The 16,773-nt window shown below is 42.7% G+C and overlaps 1 protein-coding gene across 1 annotated transcript in view; it reads right to left on the bottom strand.

Annotated features, from left to right (window-relative positions):
* The window catches only part of LOC131218030 (serine carboxypeptidase-like 18), a 158,766-nt gene that overhangs the window by 102,354 nt on the left and 39,639 nt on the right, over positions 1 to 16,773 (bottom strand). The window contains exon 15 of the mRNA XM_058212711.1: positions 12,232 to 12,267. Coding sequence (XP_058068694.1) covers positions 12,232 to 12,267 — 36 coding nt within the window. The remainder of the gene's footprint in view (positions 1 to 12,231; positions 12,268 to 16,773) is intronic.

Genomic DNA, 16,773 nt, shown 5'->3' with positions numbered 1-16,773 from the left:
GCAGCGTGGATGCAACACATATACGCATGGGGTCCACAGCTGCAGGCAGCGTGGACAAGACACACATCACGGTGGACACCACCTCTAGGCGGTGTGGATTTGAAACACATGCATCATGGTAGCCCTCAGAACTAGCCGATGTCAATTGTAGCAGTTGTGTTGCTCGTACACTCAAATGGATGGAGAGGATTTAGAATAAATACATCAAGGTGGGTCCCACCCCACACGTGTCACACGTGTGGAATGGACCTAACGTGTCTAGCAATGGACAGACAGAGTGAATATATAACACATACATCATGCTGGCCCCACAGCACCATCCCAATCCATGGATGGTGTAGATAAAATACAAACATCAAGGTAGTTTCCACCATCCAGATCACTAGACAGTGTGGAAATAAAACACATACATCATGTGTGGGCCCCATGTCCAGGTGTGGACAGGGTGGCTGAAGCACGCACATCAGGTGTGGGGCTCCACAGGTGTGCATCTAGCACACATCACAGTAGGTACCCACCGTTCAACAGCTGCTGGACGGTTGGGATATAAAATACATTAAGGTGGGGTCCACACACCACGTCTAGGGACTGGATGTCCTGGATTTGCTGATCAGGTGGGCCACATCAACACCATCCAAAAAGGAAGAGAGAGAGAGAGAGAGAGAGGGAGGGAGAGATCGATGAGATAGAGGGAGGGACCCCGCCACTATGGGCCCTCCCTATAAAATGCATACATCAAGATGGGTCCCACATATGTGGGCTCTCAAATCACAAAACCAAATACTAAAATCACCCACCTCAAGATCCCTTATTCCTTCTTCCATCAACGCGTTCTAGAGCTCCAAGGGGTGAATTTTAATGGTTGAGATCAGCTTTGAAGGGTTGGATTAAGTGGTAGGGATGTGGGCCACACAAAGCTTCTCTCATGGAGCTTGCTTGGACGTGGGTTGCTTGGGAGAAATGAGAGAGAGAAGAGAGATGAGAGAGATGAGAGATGTGAGTGATGGGAGTACTTGTGTAAAAGAGATAGTTGACTTTAGGGATGGGTAGTTGTACTTGAGGATGGGTGTGAGTGATGGGAGTGATGTATACTTGATTGATATGATTGATGGGATTGGTGTGATGGATTCTCTTGGGATTAGCAATATGCGGTGTTTTCCTCGAACTGAACACAGGCCCACATCTCTTGGCTCGGGTATCGCCTCAGTGCACGAGACGCGGCATCGGAACTGCGACATTGGAACCACGGTCGCAAGGATACAAGTCTCGGGTCGAGCTGACTCTAGAATACGGGATACGACTCAGGATTACGTGCAAACACCGATAACAGATTGTGAGTCGCTAGAATTCGATCAGAAGGACCGCGGAAGCCTACGGAACGGTACGGGCTAGGATACGGGTCTCACAGTCCACGTCCCAGAAGATAGACGAATGGTGAGGATAAAACAATATTATGCTCTATTAGGTGATTAGTGAAAGGAAAGAATGTTAATCCTTTCAAATGAGTTCTTTTTGCCTTATGACAATAGACGTGAGTTTACAGACTTAAGGACATAATTCTTTTGCCAACACTTTTAAGTTCAAAACACTTCTCAAATGAATGAATATACACTTGTAAATTAAAGAAGGAAAAATGTTACCGATTTCATTAATATTTGAAAATCATATTCATTATAATTTACAAACTACGAGACAAACAAATGAATAAACAAAACAAAATAATAAATACCTGATGCACCTATTAAAACAGATGATCGAGGTGGGTGTGATCAACTAAATCGAAACTTATAAATGATCATGGTCTACAACTAAAGCTTGCAAAAAGACTATCTTTACTCATAAGATACTATAGCGGGAGCCACTAAACAGTAGTTACAATTGTGCTAAAATATGCTAGGAAAATAAAGAAAAGATAAATAAAAGATAAGTTGATGGGGTAGGGCCCCGAGCTCTTCTTCAATCGCTCCTTTTATAAATTGTCAAGGCGGTGAAACCCTAGTTGGGGTTTCCTTGTTGCTTCTAAATCTTTCGTGCTCACATCACTATTTTAGATATTAGAAACCCTTTGATTTCTCTAGAACCATCGACTTAGATTGACAAAAAGGACTACAGTTAGATTTGGACTCCATGCCTTTTCGGATTTTCTTCTCATAGTTGATCCGTCGTGAGGTGTCCGTGGTCCACCAGAGATCAGGCTTGGAACCACCAAAGTTTCTATAGATCTGGGCCATTAGATCAAATTCTGGGAACCTCATTGGCTGATCCGGAAGGGATCCCTCTGAAAAATGGACATGTATTTCCTGCGAAAGCCTTTCACAGGAAGTTCTTATGCGAGGATGTGTGGTGGGGCCCACTGTGATGTCTGTGAGAAATCCACCTATCAATCCATTTTTCTAACTCATTTTAGGACGTGCAACCAAAAATGAGGTGGATCCAAAGCTCAAGTGGGCCACACTAAAGGAAATAGTTGTGATTCAATGAGCACCATTGAAACAATCTTATGGCCATAAAAGTTTTGTATCACGCTCTTTTTTTTTTTCACTTCATCCAGTGAGATTGACCTTATAAATGGTTTGGATGGCATATAAACATCAAGGTGTATCCTTTTTTCTTTTTTCTTGCACATGCTTTTAGATTTATTAAGAACCTCAAAGTTCAATAGCTACTTTTTTTTTTTTGAAATCTCTATGTATTCATTGAATAAACAAGACAAAACAGGCCAAGGCTGTTCGGGTGAGGACCAGCTACAAAAAGAAGGTTGGCCGGCCTATCATATCCTGTACAAGGAAACTTTATCAATGCTCTCTAATTGAGCCTAACCCCACCTTATCTAACAGATACCGGCCCTTAAAAAGATGGGGCAGGCTAAAGGCCTCTCGGAAAGTCCGGAACAGTTAACTCCCACTCCCTTCTTTGGCCAACCAATCTGTCGAGCCATTCCCTTCTCTTAGAATTAGGGAGACCTCAAAAGAACCCATACACCCATGCCCTCTAATTCGACTCAGCCAGTACCTCCATTTCCAGGAGCAGCTGGACCTCCCATGGAGTGAGTCCACCACCTATTTAGAGTTGGATTCAACAACCACTCTTTTAATCCCAAGGTTCACACAATAGGCCATCCCATCACACAGTGACTGAAGCTCTGCCATGTTGTTGGATCCGTGTCTGTAGCCCTTGACGAAAGTGAAAATCAGATCGCCCTGCCAGTCCCTGATTATACCACCTCCCCCTGACAACCCAGGATTTGATAAAGCAGAGTCATCAACATTCATTTTGGCCCAGCCCTCCTTAGGCCTGATCCACCTCAAAATAGAGAATGATTTTTTTTTTTTTTTGGGGGACCAAAATAAAGGGAACTTGGGATGTTCTCAAGCAATTCACCCTCGGATTCCCACGATCCACTTTCCCCAACCACCACTTCACTTTCCTGATCACCCCTATAGCGGAAACCCCTGAACCATCGAACCTTGTGGCATTCCTGGCCCTCCAGATTTCCCATAGAATAAATGAGGTGGAAAGCCACCATAATTCTGAGATGTCACCACCTGTTAGTGGCAGATGCCACCACCAATTCAATTGGTCCTAGACCGAGGTATGAAGGAAGAGGGAAAAACCAAAAATGCTAGAGAAATGTTTCCAAACCATATCTATCAAACTCCCTTCAATGAAGAAATGGGCTAGAGATTCGGGGAAAGGCCTGGACCCTAGACCATCATCACAACAAACACATTACAAGCTAAATACCTTTCCTTTGGATGTTGCCGTCAACCGGGATTGCCCCCATCAGTAACCTCCACACAAACGTTGCAATCTTTAGTGGCATCTTAGATGCCACACCCATTTATCCCAGCCCCTCCTTTGACCACCTTTTCTGCCTACCTCCCAGAAAATTTAACGAAAAACCTCCCAGTGGGGTCGAATGGCCAAATGTCTTCACCTTCTGAAGTACAGAAGCCCCCTTGCTAAATGTGGTCCTGAACCCAATTCAATAGAACAATTGGCACTACATCCTTTAGGCCATAAGGCCTAATCAAATCCTCAACTCTAAGATCCGAAAGCTTAACAGGGATATATAGAGAGGGAATATCCCCCCAGAGGGCCAAGACGAGTCCAGTAACTCCGCTAAAGACTGCAATGTCCATGGCCCTCCAACCATTGAACATTTCTGTCCAAGGAGGGGAACAAACTAACCAGGACCTTTCAAAGAGGGGATGCATTCACAGTAAGCCTGCCTAAAGAAGCGCCTGTCCCGGGAACACCATACTTGAACTGCATAAAATCTGCCCATAAGCTCCCTTCCTTGCCAAATTTAGTTGCCCAAGCCATCTTAAGCCGCAAGGCTTTCATGACCTCCTTCAACTTCCTAATCCCAAGCCCACCCTCCACTTTAGGCATGGCAATGTTGTTCCAATTGATCTAATGCAGTTTTTTCTTACTGTCCCACCATCCCCAGATGAAGTTGGCTAATACCCTCTCCATATTCCCCAGCACCTATACAGGGAGGACCGTAGTAGCCATAGTATGGACCAAAATCTTACTAAGAACATGGGTAATGTAACGTCCTGAATTTTTGCTATTTTGGATTTCCAAAAACCCTTAAAAGTTTTCATTATGATTAACTTATATTGTCACTTATTGGCCCTTGACTCTCGAAGTGAGCCTAAACATGGGTGGTATTGGTAAATAATTGCATAAATTCAATAAATCAACTGTAGAAAATTGATGAACCCGCCCGATCACTTAAATATCGAGTTAAGCCTCGTGATCTATTTGCATAGGGCTCAAATCTAGCTGACCTATCACTAACTAATTAAGACTACCACAACTAGATTAAAGGTCTACCCAAAGACGAGACCACTAGGGGTCGAATCGTAATTAATAAAACAAAGTGACTCAATTATCCATTTAGCTTATGAACCAACGGTTTAAAGTCATTATGACTGAATCGCCATTTTCACTAATTGCGAATAGGCCACACTATGAACATAGTTAATCAAACCCTAATAATTGCCCACGAGAAATCTCACTGCCTAATTCATTTCGAAAATGCCTTGATTATCCAAACGAGCGTTAAACCGCTTGTCACGCCCCAAACTCGAAAAACGGGCTCATAGAATTTCCGATCATCGACTCTGATGCCGCAGCATCCGTAGTACCCCATTCTCGGCTCTCAACATTCATACACCATGTTCTGATCTTGTGATCGTACAAGGAGGATTTTTCAACGTATATTTATCTCGTAAGAAGCATAACCACAAGTATACCAAAATCACAAAGGCAACATATCATTACATATCGACTAATATAAATAGTTAAATACAGTGCTAAAAGGGAGATACATATATCAAAAAATAAAGCTCTAGAAGATAGTCGTACGCTCTACGCTCAACACTGCTACGACCTAACGCCACATGCATGCATCTATTATGCATAAGCATATAGAAAGCTTAGAAGGTGGTGTAAGTGTGTGCGATGCACGTGTCAAACATATAAATATCAGAGTAAGTGAAAATATTGACAATCCATAAATTATACAATATCAAAGTAATGCGAAAATATGTTGGTAAGTCTATAAATACCATCAGCCTTATCCAGGCTATGTGATGCAAAACATAATAAACCAATATCATATACTGAGGAAGCAATGTAGATCAGTTATACAATGTGGAGACATAGTAAACCAAATATCATATACTGAGAATGCAATGCAATTAATCTTGATGAGTCCACAAATACCGTCAGGATCATCTAGGCCATATAAATGCAAAAACATACCAGCCCAAAATGTCATATGCCGCGGATGTAATGCAATATACAGTGTGAATGAAATGACCAAGCTGGAGTGTGAAGTCGGGATGATAGTATGTAGTATCGCAGGCTATGAGGTCCATCACAAGGGACTTCTATCCAAACCAGTCTCATACCTAAATTTCGATAGTCACACTCAATGTGGTAGACTCCTGATCTCAAGTTAGTCGCGCGCCCCAACCAAAATCCTGGCTATTGCGAAGGTACACAATAATTAGTTGTGCACAAGTAGCCCGAGTGGATAGTGAATAAATAAATGAATGAGTAAAATGCTAAGTATACAACTCTTGCTCAATAAGTCCACAAATCAGTACCGTACATCTCTAGGATCATCACCGCGGTCTAGTACACTCTACATGCGATCGCCGCCCACTGGATGCATAACCATGTAAGTGGAAGAGATCTCACTATCTGCCTGACCAGTAGTCAGCCAATATCTACCCGGCACATCGATAGTGGACCCATTTATGAGCTGGTCAAACTCAGCCTAGTTATGCCCCTACCCTCGGGTGGGTAAGGCCACATCCTCTTCCAACCGACCATAACACAATGAGAGACGTGGCCTACTGGTATTCAGCGCTCAGGCAGTTATGTATCCAGTCGATCTAGACGTTGGAGCGTCTCTTGGCCACAGAGGTTTAGGGACTTTCACCCAGGGATATCTATGGCACCTCATGTAGAAAAAAAAATGGTGTCCCATCTGGCCATTCACGATATGCTTGTGGAGGCCACGACCCTGATGTCGATAGGGTGTATAGTAGTCATATCACAAAATGTAAGATGCATGAGTCACACAGTCCAATCATGCATCAATCCTACGGATACCGTGCGCTCATGTGGGACGACTCCGCCTATTAGGGAGTCCCATAAATAACCTGCCCTATGGCATATGCAATGGTCAACCACATCTCATAACAAATATGCAAATTATGCTTATGGGCATGTATCATGATGCTATGTTGTCACATACTCATAATCAGTATCGATAACTGGTACCAATAATCAACATCGATAATTGACCTCGATAATCGGCATTGATGATCAGCATCGGCCTCGATAATCAGCATCGATGAGAATGAGCCTAACAAGGCCTAAGGGAAGGTCACAATATGGACATTCAACCACCATTGCCTATTAATGTGGACATTTAACTAACATTGCTCCCAAAGAGTGGCCCACATAAAGCCTAATATATAGTGGACCCATGACCTCACACAAGGGCCTCAAACACAACATAATGGGCCACATACAATCTCAATGGGCCTCATACAATCATAATGGGCCTCACTCAAGGGTCTCATACATCAAAATGGGCCACGTACAATCTCAATGGGCCTCACATACATCACACCGGGCCTCATTATATGGGCCTCACATATCACAATGGGCTGCATCACATGGACTTCATATACAACACACTGGGCCTCATTATATGGACCTCATATACAACACGTGGGCCGCACCAATGGGCCTCATATACATCAAGTAGGCCACATCAATGGACCACACCAATTGGCACATATACATCAAGTAGGCCGCATCAATGGGCTGCACCAATGGGCCACATATACATCAAGTGGGCCGCATATGCATCAAGATGGGCCATAATACATGGGTTGTACCAACAATAATAGCGGTTATAAGGATTGAAAGATCATCTGGACCACACCACAAATAGCAGTGGTGATCATGATCTCCACCGTTAAACAGTTCACAAGGCCGGGGCCCACCACAATATTTACTTCCATCCAATCTATGCATATGGTCACAAAGACCTAAATTAAGTGGAAAGACAAATATCATATTGATCCAAAGCTTCTGTGCAACCAAAAGGGTTTTAAGGGTAGCCGTTCAATCCCCTCACTATTTTTGCAGGGTGGTCCACTTGATAGCTGGTTAGGATATAACACATACATCATACGGTGGGCCTCACACATGGACCGTGTGGATCAACGTACACATCATGGAGGGACCCACAGATCTGTTGCATCACAATAGCTATTTACTATTGGAACCGGTACTCCAACCAATCTACGTCCACAGTCCAGGGATTGGACGGTGTGGATGTACTATATCATCCCAAGGTGGGCCCCACATGCTGATATGGTGGGGTCCACGGGGTTTGCTTACGTCCAACAAGCTACTTGTGTGAGACGCACTAGCCAATCCACTTAATCAGGTGGGTCCCACATGGGGCCTACCACATACAAATATATATATAATATAATATTATTTTATATTATTATTATTATTATTATTATAATATTAGATCCAGTCCAGCGTCCAAACGCTGGATGTTTGGATGGACGGTATAGATATATTATATGCATCGTGGTGGGGTCCACACACGTGGCTCACCAACTAAATGGATGGTGTGGATTCACACCATCAGGATGGATGGTTAACGTGGATGAAACCCACACATCTGATGGGTCCCACGGAATTTTCCGACATCACTGCTTTAGCTATATAGCTGGTGTGATGTACACCCGCCAATCCTCTTCTCATCAGGGTAGGCCCCATGTGTGGAGGGGTGGGTCCCACCGTCCACGTGGACGGTGTGGATACATCCATCCAGGTGGGTCTCACGTCCAGTCCAGCTGGATGGAGTGGATGCAAAACTACATCAAGGTGGGCCATAAAATCAAAGAAAGAGAGAGAGAGAGAGAGAGAAATAGAGAGACGTGTGAAGGGGAGGGATCCCATCACTATGGGCCCTCCCTACAATCAATACAAAGCATACATCAAGTGGGTCCCACCATAAGTGGGCCCACAAATAGAAATCAATGGAGGAAATTCCAAGATCACCCACCTATATCACTCCTTTAGCTCCTTAGGCTCCTAAACTCTATGGCTTTTCCTTTGATGGAAGTTGATGAGATTTGAATGGTGAAGATGAGAGATCTACGGGTAGGGAGTGGGCCACACTTGGCTCCTCTCATGGACGTTGCCTCTCCATGAGAATTGCTTGAATGGAGTGAGAAAATGAGAGAGAGAGGTGATGTAAGAGTGAGTGATGGGTGATGGGTGAGTGTAAGAAAAGGATGGGTAGCGAGAGAGAGCTGACTTTGGGAATGGGAGAGGGATGGGTTGCTTGTACTTGTGATAGGATGTGTACTTAATTGATTAATGTGATGGTTTGTAAAGATTCTCTCAGAATCTGTAACATGCGGTGTTTTCCTCAAAATAAATGTGAGCCCACAACTTCTAGCTTGGATATCGCATTGGCGCGTGAGATACGGTCGCTAGGGTATAAGTTTCGGGTCGAGTCGACTCAGATATACGGGATGCGACTTAGGGTCGCGCACAAATGCCAATTACAGGTCTCGGGTCACTAGAATTCGACAGGGAGGACCGCGGGAGTCTAAAGAATGGTACAGTCTAGGATACGGATCTTACACCGCTCATTAGTGGAGAATCAAGATAATATCCAGAACTGTGCAACTTCGGCCAGAGGACGAGTGCTTGAAATGCGCAAATACCCTAGGCCGAAGCCTAAAACTTAAGTGAAATAAGTCCATTTATTCTTTTACAAAGTTGTAGCTTTAGGACTGTCAATTCATGGCCAAAGTCGAGGTACCGACTAAAGATATTTCTCCAAACATATTCGTACAGCCGCGGCCCCGATCAACTATCAGTGACCGTTGAACAGACTTCTAATCATATCAGCCGATCGGTGCATCTAAATGGTGGGCCGATCATATCCATACGTAGGTCATCATTACCGCTAACTATCTTATGGTGTATATCGACATGTACACCCCATAATGGCCCTAGAGGTTAGAAACACTCTCCCATAGGGCTAGTATAATGAAAACTTAACCCTTAGAGCCATTTGTGCAACATCTTGTACTATATAAAGCCCTTATTTGGGCACCTCCTCTCCCCATACGAATTTATATTTTTCAAAGGAGAGAAAGAGAGAAAGAGGAAGAGAAAGAAGAAGAGTGAGAGGAGTGGGGAGGCTTCAGTGCTTCCCTACATCAGTTTTCTCCAATTAAAGCCCTAGCATCGATCATTTTCCTCCGCCGAAACTACCCCATTCACGATTAGAAGGTAAGAAACAAATCCTACTTCCCAACCTAGGTTTTTCTACGATGAATTGCATGAATCTTACTTAATTGCTTCTAAATTGGTATTAGAATCATTTTCCCTAATTTTCTAATCCTAGGAGTGTCGCGAGTCGAGCAGATCATCACAAGATGCGGACCATTATTTCTAGGTTTCTACATGTTATTACTTGGTTATGAATGCACATATGTTTGATAGAATACCTAAGTGAATGAATGTGTTATTTTGTTGATGCTCACATGTTTGATGGAATGCTTAGGTGAATGTTTGGTTTTTATTAATGCTCACATGTTTGATAAAATGCCTAAGCAAATATGTTGTTTCATTGATGCTTACATGTTTGATAAAACGCCTAAGTAGGTGCGTTGCTTCTATTGATGCTTACATGTTCGATGAAATGCATGATAGTTGTGTTGTTAGATTTAGGTTTCATATGAAATCTTAATATGATTTCCTGATGAATTGTTAGCTCTTAACGATGTTTAGGATTACTTAGAATATTGGGTCAATCGGTAAATCGCCCAAACTGAGGGGCGGCCTAAGTTAAGGCGCCCACCTTAGGCTTGTTCGATCGATTTGAGTTGAACACGGACGATCGACAATAGCTGGACTACACGGGGTGCTTGCACCAAATACCGGTTGTGTCGTGGTTCTCTCAAGTTAATCAAATTAGTCCACTAACCAATTGATCATGTATGTTTACAATGTATGACATGACTAAATGGAATTTAAGATACACCGTTCCTAATGGATGTGTCCATTCATAACCGTTAGTGAGGTATGATCCCACTATGACTCATAAGTCGGGCCCGGTGGTGAGAGATACCGTGTCCAAGCTGTTGGCCTACGATGGGGTGACGAGCCTCCCCGTAGTGACCAGTGGCAAGTAAGACTCATAAACCGGGCATGGTGGTATGGGACACCATGTCCAAGTTGCCGGCCTATGCTAGGGTGACGAGCCTCCCCATAGTGACCAGTGAGCACTGATGGAGGTGATAGACCATTGTTCAAACGGCCCTCATCAAATTACCCGGCCGATTGTTCCATGCCAGAGTACCATTCGAACGACCGGGCGTGAATGAAATTGGGTGACAAGTCATTTCCTTTGAATTAATTTGGTTTAATGTGATAAGCTCACACCTCTGTAACACCCCAGCCACTGTTCATCCGGGCTACGGTCCGAGCATGGGTTGTCATCTGGGTTCATGTGTGGGATCGGTCGGTCTTCGAAAATAGCGGTCCAGTTGGTCGAGGCAGCATGCTATAGGCTGTTACAACCTCAGAACTGAGTGATCATACTTAGTTTGGGTGACAACTCATATCGGGTTGATCCTCATACATTTAGGTATTATACCGTACCTTTAGAATTGTTAATTTATGAGATAAATAGGTAACACCTAAATTTGGATCAAAGGACACTAGTAAAGAGTCGCTACGTGCGACAATGAGCCATGTGATCCAGATAAGGACTCATGATATAACGTCGGTATCCTAGTTTCGCCAATATGCTGGATAAATGAAACTTAATAATTACTTGGCTAACATCATCATTCATCACATCGCATTAGTTTAGAATGTGATGAAAATAGGCATTGAAGTCGCATGTTGAGGAAGTGTTGTCATTTGCGAACCAGGTGATCGGAGTCGCGTGTGAGAGAGTGTTGCTTGGAAAGGGCATGCATCATGTCATATCTTCGTATACACATTTAACAAGAGTATTTAGGAATTGTTTGATTTCTTGTTTATCATTGACTACATTGATTATATTGATAACATGTATGACTTAGAATTAATGGAACCACTCAGTTAGCTACTCACTCACACCTGGCACAGTATTTTAAAACACCAACTATGCATATCATTGATGAAGGTACTAGCGAGACCTCAGACATATAGACTTATATCGGGTTGTGCTAACGCCGTTATGTTTTAAAGAATTGAGTGTAAACTGAAAGCTTTACACTTTAACTATCTTAGGTATGTATATTGTGGCTTGTATAATCCTCATTTTGGGAGATTACCACCATTAAAATTATATTTTTGATTATTAGCTCTATTATTTTGAATCTTTCGTTATCTCTACCGTGCTTTGGATTCGCTAAGTGAATTGAGTTACTCTGATTATCCATGTGCAGAATGAATATGAATCTGAATGAGGTCACATGTGCATTCTCATTGGGTTAACACCTGGGAACTCAGGATCGGGGTTTTTGTACTTAGGTGCCAATTTTCAGGGCGTTAGCCGCGTTATAGGTAATAAGAGCTAATCTGCCAAACGGGGAGAGGAGCCTCGCATTCCACCCTTGGATCTTAGCCGCCAACTTATCCATCATCAGCTTAAACAAACTACACTTAATCCTCCCTTTAACAATAGGCACCCCCAGATAGGTGATCCCTGCCACTAACTTACCAAATCCAAGAGCTCTCTCGATGATCTTCACCCTTCCCATAGATAGCTTGGAAGAACAATGGAAGGAGCTCTTTCTTAAGTTAACCTTCTGACATGAGGAAGATTGGTATTTGGAGAGGAAATTTCCTACCTCTTTCAGGGATTTACTACTCCCATTGAAAAATAGAACAGTGTCATATGCATATAGCAAATGGGAGATTTGCCTACAACCGTGCCTCAGCATGAACGGCTTGCACACCCCACTCGCTACTAATCTCAAGAAACCTCTACTAAACACCTCAGCTATGATTATGAAGAAGCTTGGAGAAAGAAGATCCCCTTGCCTCAACCCTCGAGAAGATTTGAAGAAACCAGAACTTTCTCCATTAATGAAAATAGAGAACCAGTTGTTGTTCTAACATTTCTCCACCATATTAACCCAGGTGGGGCTGAAACCAATAACGCAAGGACCTGTTTAAGAAAGCACCATTCGATCCTGTCATATGCCTTTTCCATATCTAATTTCAGTACTAAATTCCCTCCACGAGCTTTCCTATCAATGTCCTTGAAGATTTCCTACCCAAGAGCAATGTTTTCAACTATAGATCGGCCCCTAACAAAGGCCCTTATTTCGAAGAAATCAAATTAGGAAGAATGGAACCAAGCCTGGCGACAATGATTTTGGCGAAGATCTTATACACAGTTACACAGGCTAATCGGCCAAAAATCCACAAATGTTTTGGGGCTTGCTGATTTCGACACCAGGAGGATAAGGGTAGAGGTGAATGCCCTAGGGAAATATCCCCCATTAAACAGCTCTACCACAACTTTGTGGATGTTGGGCCCCACTATATTCCAGCACCGAGCGAAGAAGGCCCTTGAAATCCCATCAGGACCCGGCGCACCATCCTTAGGGAGAGCAAAAACCACTGGTCTAACCTCTTCAAGCAAATGGGCTCTCATGAGATGACGATTATCCACTTCTGTGATAAAGGGTGGGATTCTCTCCAATAGGGCACCTGCAGGCAAACTAGATTCAGAGGAGAGAAGAGAAACGAAAAAATTAGCAACTTCCCTTTTAATAATCGCTTGATTAGAAGTTTTCACCCCTAATTCCAGCTAAATTTCACCGATGCCAAATCTTTTAACTCTTTCCGAGGCCGAAAGGTGGAAGAACTTGGTGTTTCTATCCCCTCCATCTAGCCAGTTATTGCGGGCCTTCTGGTTTCAGAAGATTTCTTCTGCGAGCTCCATCTGGACCAGCCTCTGTCTAGCCTCATTTAACATATCAAAACCAATCCCTGCAGGGGAGGATTGGGCCCGCTGTTCCAGCTGATCCAGATCTTGTTCTGCACTTTTGAGGTTTTGGAAAATATTTCCAAAAACTTCTCTATTCCAAACCTTCAATCTCTGCTTCACCTTTCTGATTTTCAGCGACAGATTCACCATGGGCTGATCCAACATCTCTGCTTCTCATGCTTCTTCAACCACTTGAGTGAAAGAATCGTCCAGCAGCCACATTCTTAGAAAATGGAAAGGCTTGGGCGTGGAGGGCACAGTTCTCGGGAAACCCACCAGCAGCGGGGCATGGTCGAAACTCATTCTAGGAAGATGGTTCATCTTGCAACTAGGGAATCTGTTAAGCCAGTCCCCATCACATAGTACCTTATCAAGCCTGGCCCTCACCCTGGAGGAACCAGCTTAATTATTGGACCAGGTGAACCTATTGCTGTTGAACCTTGCATCCAATAGGCCTGCATTGTCAATAGCTTCAGAGAATTCTACAGAGCTAGCAGTATCTTGGTTCCTACTACCTCGCCTCTCCGAGCTATCAAGAACTACGTTGAAATCACCGCAAACTGCCCATGGCCCGTGAGTGACTCTAGACAAAGCTACTACCCCAAAGCTCCCTCCTACTAATCCTGGAACATTTAGTATAAACGAAGGTTTCAACGATAGGAATTTATTTCCCCAATTTTCCCCCTCGTGTGATCCACTTGAGTTTTGGATCCACCTCATTTTTGCCGCATGTCCTACTATAAGCTCGAAAAATTGATGGACAAGGTAGATTTCTCAGAAACATCACGGTGGGCCACACCCCACCCAACATACTTGCGCAAGAACTTCTTGTGAAAGGCTTTCGCAGGAAATCCCCTAAAAAACCCAAGTCACTCATCCACCAAATCCTATCTGCCCACCTTAATGGTTTGAAGTGTCGGAAGGGATAGATGGATAAGATCTATTGCATCAAGATCTCATAGACCTTCGAGTGGGGATTGGTCGAACTAGATTTTGGATCTAGTTATCTCATTCTTTTAGTTCTAATTAATGTTTGGAAAGAATGGTCTAATCGAACTGATGTGTCTGTTTCTCTTTATTTGGGTTTAATCCATGGTTGGGTTCGCTTGGACAACAGTCTGATATGTGGATCTTCGGAATCTTCTCGAACATTACCGTTGCTCCGAACATCTCTAGGGAGATCTCCCGTTTTGAGAGGATGGTGAGATATGACCTCACCAAGAATATCATCGCTAGATTCGTGATAGGTTTGTTCTCTCAGCGGCTCTCTTATAAATGCAAGGGATCTTCAGATACTCTGGTTTTCAAGGATTCTATAGGGTCTAGATGACTATGAAATTCTTATTAACTGACTAGTGATGACTTCAAGTTAAACATTTGATATCCCGAGTTAACCCACAAAAGCATGCAAGCCAAAACCGGAAAAAGCTCCCGTGAGTGCGACCGTAGCGTTCAACACCCACACCTAATCTAACCATTGAAGGAAGTAGTTTTACCTTAAGTTGTAGTCCCAATCTTCCCAATCTTCTCAAGTTGGTAGTCCCAATCTTATTTAGTGCCTTCTCACCCTTTGCTCTGGGGGATGATATTGTCCACTTCATCACTAGACACGCTGCCAATAGATTATAGTATATGATTTAACACAGAGTTTTAGATCTGTTGATCTAGGAACTCGATATCTATGAGCCTTTCAAATTTTGTGCGTTTGATGCCACCAATTTGATTTCACCCCATGGTCTCCGTCAACCAAAGCAACCGATGCCTCTCCATAAAATCATCTGATGAATTGTTGCTACTCAGTCTTCCATTGGAAGCCAGGACCTGAGAAAAAACTTTAATATGATATTAAATAATACACCGCGGGCATAGATAAAGTGATATTATGATATTAATCAAAAGTGCCTCATGCATGGATGAACTTATATAAGTAAAAGAAACCCAAAATCATAATTTGATTTGAAATAGATTTTTTTTTTTTTAATGAAATAGTAAAAAAAATAACTAATCTTAGCAAAACGCAAAAACAACCATTTGATATCCTAAACAGATTACACTACAAATGGACTTTGATTACCCTAAAAATAAAAAGATAGAATTTATTAAAAATAATAAATTTTAACTTAAAATTTTAATTTTAGTCCTAATATAATTGAATTTTGTAAAGCTGTTTTAGGCCAACAAATCTTATGATGTTATCAATGCGTAGAGCTCGTTGGTAGCTTTCCAATAATACGTTATGCATATAAGACAAGTAATCAATTATAAAATTATGGCAGTTAAAAAATTATACTGTGTGTAGCCCTTTTTCGTTGAAGCCCTCAGCTTAATGTTTTTCAATCTTGACCGTCTGTTAATTTCTTTGACTTATCCTTACATCAAAATGTAGTAATGTTTTTGATCCGTGGGATTTTTGGGACCCCCGTCAATTGTCAGACCCATCAAAACCACGGTAAGGATCACCAAAGCATGGATCCCACGATCCGAATAGAGCCTATCTGCAACCGTACATATGCTATATTTTCCGGAAGCCGATTGCTGGTGTACCACACGTCACCGACCGCTGGTGTGTTTACTTAACCAAGTTCTGTGGGTCCCATCACGAGGTATGTGTCATATCCAAACTGTCTGTCCATTTGGCGAGCTCCTGTTAATGCTTGAAACGAAAAAATAAGATATATCCGATGATCAGTATACTTCAAAAATCAGTGAAGGATTCAACGTCAACCATTGAAGTCCTTTTGAGAGTTACAGAAGTTTTGGATCAATATGATTTTATTTTATTTTTCCTCTTCATTAAGTTCTTTGTGATGTTATGAACAGATTGTATGGAAAATAAACGTTAGGGTGTGCCTTATGAATGTTTTAGGGTGTGGTACACCAGCCAATCTGCTTTCATATTTTTATCCTCTGCTAGGCCCACACACCACCAAGCTCAGTGGTGTGTCAATGTCACCTAATTTTGTGGGCTCCACCATGATGTATGTGTTATATCCAAACTGTCCGTCCATTTGGAGATGATGTATGTGTTATATACAAACCGTGCGTCTATTTGAAGATCTTTTTAGGGCTTGAGCCCAAAAATGAGACAAATCCAAACCTCCACTGGACCACATCATATATAGTAGTGGGGAATGAACGTCTGCCATTGAAAACTACATGGGGTCACAGGTGGTTTGTAACAATACGATATTTGTTTTTACCCTTTA

Source organism: Magnolia sinica, chromosome 11 (assembly GCF_029962835.1).
Source record: "Magnolia sinica isolate HGM2019 chromosome 11, MsV1, whole genome shotgun sequence".
Lineage (NCBI taxonomy): Eukaryota > Viridiplantae > Streptophyta > Magnoliopsida > Magnoliales > Magnoliaceae > Magnolia > Magnolia sinica.
The sequence above is the reverse complement of the archived record's forward strand: the minus strand, read 5'-3'. Positions and strand labels throughout refer to the sequence as shown.